General features: G+C 38.6%; 1 protein-coding gene across 1 annotated transcript in view; it reads right to left on the bottom strand.

Moving 5' to 3' along the window:
- Positions 1 to 2373: 2373 nt before the first annotated feature.
- The window catches only part of LOC110464359 (NACHT and WD repeat domain-containing protein 2-like), a 55931-nt gene continuing 49378 nt past the window's right edge, over positions 2374 to 8926 (bottom strand). Inside the window, exon 8 of the mRNA XM_021519545.1 lies at positions 2374 to 8885. Within this exon, the coding sequence (XP_021375220.1) occupies positions 5124 to 8885 (3762 nt within the window). The 3' untranslated portion in view covers positions 2374 to 5123. The remainder of the gene's footprint in view (positions 8886 to 8926) is intronic.

Below are 8926 nucleotides of genomic sequence, written 5' to 3'. Positions count from 1 at the left end.
TGGTTTCGTGGACACTTTGTTATTTTCTTGTTTTGTTTGTTTTTGTCTTGTACTCCATTGCATTGACTGGCAGTATAGAATTAGTTTCTAAAATATCAAATTTAAGGTATTGCTTTTATTTGAACGTATTTACGCGTATTATCCGTTTTTAGAAAGAAAACAAATTATACATTTTTTTCGGACATATTATGATTTGATATAAATGTCAAGTCATTCAAAAATATCATACTACATTTTATCAAGTTAAGAAGATAATTATAAATGATCAAACTGTCTCTCTCAGGATTTGTCATGAGAACATTTTTTTCGTCGTGATCACGTGGATGAAATTGAGAATCCACCGCAGGTGGACTCCAGATTATATATTTATGTGCGAGCGATGAAACAATTAATTTCACGACTTCTCTAGGTCTATTGTATGTCTTCCAATTAACAGAATGTATAATTTTAATTATTTTAATTAAATATTCATAAAAAGTTTAACATGCTGTAAGCGCAAAGAAATGTGTATTTATAAAAATAATATTAATAATTCGAGGTTCTTATATATGTACCGCTTTATCACAACCTAGTTCGTAGGTCGTCTTAAAGTGGTCCACAAATTATTATCTGTGGTAATAGGACCTTTTGCAACCAGTCAATATCTTTCTCGACTCCCTCGGAAGCATACAACCGTAGCTGCCATTTCGGCGCTCTCATCTTGCATTACACAATTCTAGCACTGAGTAGACTGGAACATGCGGAGTAAAGAATCTTGCTTAAAGAACCAATAGGTACCCTGCATGTGAACTGGCTCTGTTGCGGCTAATACATACATGCACGTTAAAGATACTAAAGACTACTTATGTATTATTGTAAAATGTTTGGAAATTTGATGGATTCGCCTGCGTACCAGTGTATTGGCAGCTACGCACCTGTGCCGTTAGTCCTGTCGTGTTTTGCTGAACATTGTATTGATCGTAATTTAATCGCTACATGATTACTTATCATCCATTTGCCGCTTCAAATTGGCATCACAATAAATATGACCAACTGTTTGATATGAAATATGTGTTTGTTCAAGCAATAAATTTTACCATTACCGGTAAGATATTGAAACAAAATCCCCTATATTTACATTATAGATTAAACATCATCAGTTATTTGAATACAGGAACTCGTTAATTTTCTGTATTAAAGTGTCTATATCATCAGTGGTAACGATATTCATTGAACAGCGTAACGACATGATCACCTGAATGTTTTTACGTTAGTCCCAAGTAATGTTATTGGAGGCGGAAACAGAAGCTCCAAAATGACACTGATCAAATTGGGTAACATTTTTATATGTAATAGCTTACATTTTATATGTAATAGCTTACATTTTTATATGTTATAGCTCTATGAAAGGAATTTCTTCTGGTAGAGTGTATAGGAAGTTGCTGTGAATAAATAAATTGAATGATATGAAAAATTGAGAAATATTACAAAGACAGAAAACAATCTTTTATTCATAAACGATTAACTGGAAAAAAAAGATTGATGGATTTTTACGGGTCTACTTGCATCACATACAGGTATATAATATAACGACCATGCACGACACTTAGACAACATAAGTTAAACGTGAAATATACTGCAACAGGTTCTGACGTTTTACAATATTGCTTCTAATAATTACAGTAAACACATATGATCAGATACATGTATAGTTCAATTTAATAAAGTTAAATTTTAAAAATTGATCGATTCATCCCGTAGTATAGGTAATAACTGGAGTTAGCAATAAATAAGAGGTAATACGCAAACAAATACATAGTAACATAAAATGAGTTGTTATATGTAATTGCATATTTATTAACTTATTCTTAATTATTTTGCAGTTCAATATATGGGTTAACAACGATAGATATGAAACAAATGAAATAAATCCTTATTTATTTAATTAATATCTACCGTCGTTAGTCGCATGTGAAATAAAATTTAAGGAATTTGATTTGCTAGTTACCTCCCTGTACATACATTGGTCGAGGATGATATGAGGCGGAAAGTGCCAGGATCTTCTCTATAAAAGTAGGGCCTGTGATGTCGATGCACTATTCATAAATAAAAACCCCGACAAAGCTGCATTTTTATTTGAGACAGTATGTGTCTTGATACCATCAAAACGCTTGGGCTACTAGTAAATGTTGTGCCGGAGAGGAAAGCGTCATGGTGATCGAGAGTAATATATTCATTTTACTTCTCAATGGACAGATCTTAACATATACAACCAGATAGCATCAGAGTAAGCCACATTTATCAATAAAATATATAGAAACACATTATATATTAACGATTGCAGTGGCGGATCTAGAGGGATTTTCTGGGCTTTATGTACACAACTGCCCCCCCCCCCCCCCCCCCCCCATCCCAAAGAAAATTTGGAATCCCTCCCAGATGTTTCTCTAGATCCGTCACTGGATTGTCACGGTAGCACCATTCATCCAAGGCCTAAGGTTATAACATATTAGTACGTATACGTTAAGTGAGTTGCGAAAACAATATATACAGAGAGGAAAAAATGTCACTCTTTTACAATGAATAAGGATAGAAATGACATTTTCAGAAGAACGCCGCTTTGAATCACCATACTTTCTTCAAGTTTAGCAAAAAACATTAAAAAATATCGCAATATTGTTATTAGTAATTATTTTTTGCGCGGAAGGCAGTTTTTTTTTATCTACAGGTATCTATTGTTTTGACGTAATATATGACGTCATGACCGGCACATTATAATGGATAGCCTCGGGGAAATATAGCTGTATTTGGGTAAATAGAAATTAGTGGTCTCTGGCCAAATTGGTTGAAGCAGTCGTTTTACACATGAAAGATTTTATTGTTGTTTACTGTCTACACGTATATTTTTGAAAGTATATAATTATGATGCTACCAATGTTCCAGTACATTTTCTTTCACTGACGAATTTAGTTTACCGTAGAACAATCTTAACCGTTAACATTTGATTAAAGTCATCTCGAAAAGTTACATTTCGGATTGTTTATATTTTCAATGTCAATCATTTCCACTAGGCGACAATTCCTAATTAACAACTCCGAAAGTGTTGCATTTTTGAACTTCCGTTCTTCTGTTTCTTCTTTTAGACGACTTCCGGATTTCAATGAAGACGGCTTCCAATTAAAAACTTAAATATTATTATATTTATACGTCATTTCCTGTACCTCCGAATAAGCAAGATGGACGTTACTTGAAACAACCGTTGACTTTCACACTTGAAGAAGGCCAGGAGGCCGAAATATTGTGACTAAGAATGATATTTGTTCTATATTTTTATCTTTTTCCCCCCCCTTTGGAAATCATCTGTTGTTAAATATGAGGGCTAAAGAGATTGCAATAGTTAATTGTGCATTTTCGGTTAATACGTGTCTCTCTAATTTATCATAGCATTAACAGCATATCTCTTGTACATCCTATCAGCAACACTCATCATATCTATATTTTATATTCCATGTGTCGATTTATTTACATCGATAGAGTCAAAGAGATAACTTTTAGCAATGTATAAATTACTTTGAACACTGTATAATACAATGAACATTGTATTGGTGCATTGTAATTTACACACCGATTGAATGTCGTCCCCTATACAATGAACGTACATCGCCGTAGTATAAAGCAGCAACGTAAATCACCCTTTGATCACGTGATCAAATCTATTTAGTGAAGTTCTTGAATTTCATTGTCAACTATTAAGTTTTCCTCCAACAACTGGATACTACTGTTGTCTTGTCATGCTCAATACTACTGACGTGTGCTGTATTAAACTTGAATGACATAATTGGAATCATAAATTTCGATTCACGTTTGACGTCATAGTGGTCGTGAGACTTAAAAAGGAGACTAGATATATTGGTTTGTTTGCTTATGAATTTATTTATTTATTGTATTCTGGGCCAAAGGATGCATATTTACAAAAGTTTGGAAATTTAGATCTATGGTTTTGTGTTTTTCAAAAGTTTGTGACGTCATCATGTGTTCATCATGACGTCATAATAGGTACTTTTTCACATTATATTTATCAAGTCTTAAAGTGACGGTGTTATTACATTGCATATCTAAATATGATACATTAACTTACAGTGATTTAATGGAAATGCACAGCTAGTTAACTCTGATGCACCGTAAATGAACTTACACTGTATGGAATTTCAGTCGTCATGCCGACGTCAACAACATAAATAAACAACTTTATATCAATAACGTTATACGTCAACATCTATATAGCAGACAGTACATAACAGGATCCCTTGGGATATATACATTATACATTGTATATAAATATCAACATGAATTACTAAACTAATGTAAAAAGGAAAATTTTCGCGTGGGAAAATGTTCGCAAGGTGACTCTGTAACCTGATCGGGTTGTGAAAACTTTCGCGTTTACGAAGCTTATTTTTCCTACACATCTATAATGTACTGGTATATTGTCTTTAAATGAATATTCGCGTGTTGATATTTTCGCGTTTAATCACTCAACGAGGAAAACGCAAACATTTCCATACCGCGAAAATTTCCACTTTTACAGTATACTGAATATTAAAAGCATCACCGTATGTGGTCACCTTTTGTGGTACATCATTTTCAATTGAATGTTATTTCAACTGTACACACTCCTGTTAGGACAAAATACAGAACATCCTTGCAGCTGCAACGAAGGGCATACGATGACACGCATCATTCAACAGTTTGGCAACGTAAATATTTTACACACGTTTTTTTTTCTCATGCTAGTATTCGTGCAAATGTAGTCATCCTCTATCAGCCATTGCAACCAGTCAAAAAGAATTCCGATAAAGCTATTTTGTAGATTTGTTTATAGTCACGTGAAGAACAAACACTAATGCTTTAAAGCATCTTCTGCTGAGAGAAGTGTTTACTGGGTCGGTATTCTAAATAGCTCGTATGTCATTCAATAGATATAGAAGTATACCAAGTCGGTATTCTATATACATTGTACTGTATACAAAACATATATCCTCTCAAACATCATCGATCCACTTTATCACAGCAGGGCATCTGTTGTCTCTCCTTTTGAATCACATAACGAATTTCACCGTTTCACAACGTCCGGAGGCTAGAATTCAGGATATGACACAGGCCCTTGACTTTTGGGCCTGTCTTGCTTTTGCTACAAACCTAGCCACTTGAAGAGCAGTGCCCATGCTGTTTTTGCCCTGTACAATGTCTCCGTTCGCTGTACGATACCCGTTTGAGGTGTTCGATTGCAAGTTCCTGCTCGGCAGACACTGGAGGAATTCAACACTTTCCTCGTATTCCGGGTCTGCTATTGATAGGACCGTGAAACTCCCGTCCACGGCTCCTATTACAACTGTCTCGCCTTCCGCCGTACTCACCATTGCTTTCACTTCGGCATGCGCTTTGAAATTGGCGACCATTTTACCGTCGGACACACGAAACACTCTGATTGTACGATGTCCCGAGTGGTAATACACAACATGCCTGTCATTTTGCGTGAACAAAACATCAATGCTAAACACTCCTTCAGCCACTCTTGGAATAAATGTTCTAACGGTCTTGCCCGTTTTCAATTCTAGAAGTTGCAATCCTCCTCTGTTTGGGGCGTACAATCCAAACTTTCCATTTTTCATTGCCATACCATTCCATCTACTCACAGATCGCGGGACGGTCTTTTTCTTGAGATCAATGACGTTTCCTTTTTCTTCATCGACAAGCACAATTTGGTGGGGGTCGTGCCTCATCGCCCTCATTGACTGCACCGGTTTGTAGTTGTTATACTTAAGTCCAAGGTTATATAGATGCGTGCCTGATTTCGCGTGGTAGACCCCAAGGACGTCACCACTTTTGTCAGTGGCAAGTACCGCAAAGAACGACCCATCTATTGTCAGAACGCCAGGTTTGAAGACTCTGAGATTGTACTCAAAGGTGTAAACTTGCTCACCCTCAGGGAAGGTGTAGGCGGTCACCTTTCCCTTATTAAACCCTTCTTTTGCCAATGCTATCACCCGTGAGTCTCCTTCATTCATAAGGAGTTGTTGAATGTCTTTGTGAATAATCACTTTTGACGCCGATTCTTGCGATACCTCCCAGATAAGAAGTTTTCCTGATTCCGCAGCAGCCACATATTTTCCATCTTTAGTTATGACAGCCAATGAAACGACAGATTTGGTTTCCAGGGACAACTCGAGTTTACCAGTGCCTAGGTTCCACACACCAATGCAGTTCCTACTCGTTGTAACACCATAATGCGTTTCAGACGCAAGGTCGATGGTTTCGATCGGTTTTTCCATTCGGTCAATCGAGTGAACATCTTCCAAAATGTTGTCAAAGTTCCAAACCTTGATGGTTTTGTCGATGGAAGACGAAATTACTTTATTACAGCCGGAACTAACCGCCCGTAACGATATAATCCTTCCGAAATGAGCATCAAGAACTTTCACCATATTGCCTTGTTTTGTGTCCCAAACGTACATATTCTTTCGTACACCAGCCACGACGAAATGGTTGTGTTTTGTGAATACAACCAAAGTGAAGAGTTGGTTTTTAGTGGGGATATTTCTGGTTCCTGGGGGTAACTTGAGTTGCACAAGTGCATCCGTTTTCAGGTTCCAGAGTTTGTATCCCAGCGCAATGGTTGCAACCAGGTAGTTTTCGTCTTCTGAAAGAGTCAATGCAAACACTTTGTCAAAATTGTCGCCAAGAGTGCGGTCATACCGCCACACACTATCCTCTCGTTTGTACACTGCCACAGCATTGTCGCTTATTTCGATACATGTGTAGAGAACGTTTTTTTCCTTGTTCACACTAATGCCACTGTGGAACTCAAACGGCTCGATTGACTGATCTTGAACCTCAAGAGCCATTTCCGTATCATTTTCAGTCCCGGACTTGCATATGAGGTACGTTTTGTCGTCATTGCCTAGGTCTACATGTATAAGAGGCATCTTGAGGGGAGTGTCGTGTTTCGATAGCATCTCCCCCTGTGTGTTGTAAAGGTACCACTCCTGACTTGTCCAGATGGCAATGTGTGCATTAGATATCGAGGTTCCGATGATTGAGGCGGTCTTTCCGTTCATAACAGGTGTGATGATTCTGTAGTCACCGGTCATGATTGTGCATATCACAACCTGGTTGTTGTTTGTGAAGCTTGCAGCGTATTTGTCATTTTCACAAATAGAAAGATTTGACATTATGCCACCTATTCCTGGCACAACATTTCTGAACACTTCGCCGTTAAGAAGATCCCATATGATGAACTTGTTCGACACAGATACTAGGTAACGGCCGTTTGAAGTCGTACCGATACCAAAAGGAGCGAACGGGTGTCCTTCTAATGAGTATTGCAGTGGCCCACCAGGCGTATGGAGACAGTGGTGCGCAGGAACTAAGGCACAGTCCTCTAAACCATCACTATCACACTGCTGAATCAGACTCCGAATGTTTGTGTTCTGCTGGTAGTACGGAAGCAGCCGTCCAATGATCTGAGGCCCAAGCATATCCGGGTAGTGGTTGAGAATTGAACTAGAGAGACGAATGGCATCCGCAATCAGTTTTACGTCCTTTTGGTAAACATGTTCCAAGAGATCTTCGAAATCAGCCAGGACAGATTGCAACGGCATCGAACTCATCTTTGCATGGAGCCATTTGTAGTTGAACAAGACAGTGGAGTAGAGATCTTCGTACTGGTGAGATCGCACCAAGTGATACGGCAGTTCACTTAATTTTCTAAGATTGAAGCGTGTGACAGTGCCATCTGAAGTGAATATCAGTCGCTGAATCGGTACCTTTCTGTCACTTTCTCCTTTCATTTCGTCCAGTTTGAACATACGACGTTGACCCTCTGTGTACTCGAATGGTTTTGGGACTCCACCACCCCAGATTCCAAGGAAGTACTCGGAAAGGTTTGCATGAACGGTACTGACAAAGTTGAGGTTCCTGAAATACCTTTCCTTCGCCGCTTCTATAAACTGGCGATGGTACCACCCTACCACGTTGACACCATCTGCCTCTCTCTCGCTCAGATAACCGGGGAGATCACTCCGAATTCTTGTCCACAGCAAAGGTGGAATTCGACGCACGGGTGGAAGATGGTACTGGTACACGTCGTTTAGAACCTTTTCGTCAAGAGAAAGCAGATCTTCTAGTTCGGACTCCGACACGCCACTTTTTCCAGCGGTAATGTATCCGAATGCGTGTGCAACTAATGTTTTCCCATGCTGGATCTCGATTCGTTCGTACAGTTTCATAATGCTATCGTGTATAGTGAATTGAAGGACGGTGGTACTTGGTTTTGTGTAAGATTTCCACGTGCAGATCTGATCGAACACAAGCTTTACCATAAGTGGAAGATTGCATTTTGTGAATGCCTCATTCACCAAGTCCCATTGTGCATCAGTTATTGCTTTATTCCCATTCTTTAACCAGAACTTCAAAATAGTACCACTTAAGTTTTCTCCTAAGGGAAGCACTGCAACATAGTTCTCGTCTGGTTCGATCATGATTCGGATGGTATCCAGTATTCCGTACAGCCGTGGCAAAGTAGACAAAATCATCTTTACATTTGGCGGAAGCTGAGCTGGAAGCCATGCGAGTTGATGTGCACCATCTGCGCCTGATAGCTGATCAAGTGAATCCAGGATCAGTACCAGAGGTTTCTCCTCTGTTGCTAGGTTAAGAAGAGTTTTAAAGTGATGTATCAATGGTGCCAGTTCGTCAGGGATATCGTCCATGGGCGCGTCATACAATACACATATCTGTTTGCACAAGCTTGTCAACAAGGGAATGATGCTGGAACTGTTTGGCGTTGTGCCAAGGAATCTAATGACTAGCATTGGCTCTCTTTCTTCTGGGAACCACGACTTTATCTGAAAAAAAATAAAAAATACTTGTGATTATTTGAAGGATT

Source organism: Mizuhopecten yessoensis, unplaced genomic scaffold (assembly GCF_002113885.1).
Source record: "Mizuhopecten yessoensis strain PY_sf001 unplaced genomic scaffold, ASM211388v2 scaffold10985, whole genome shotgun sequence".
In the NCBI taxonomy this organism is placed as follows: Eukaryota; Metazoa; Mollusca; class Bivalvia; order Pectinida; family Pectinidae; genus Mizuhopecten; species Mizuhopecten yessoensis.
The sequence above is the reverse complement of the archived record's forward strand: the minus strand, read 5'-3'. Positions and strand labels throughout refer to the sequence as shown.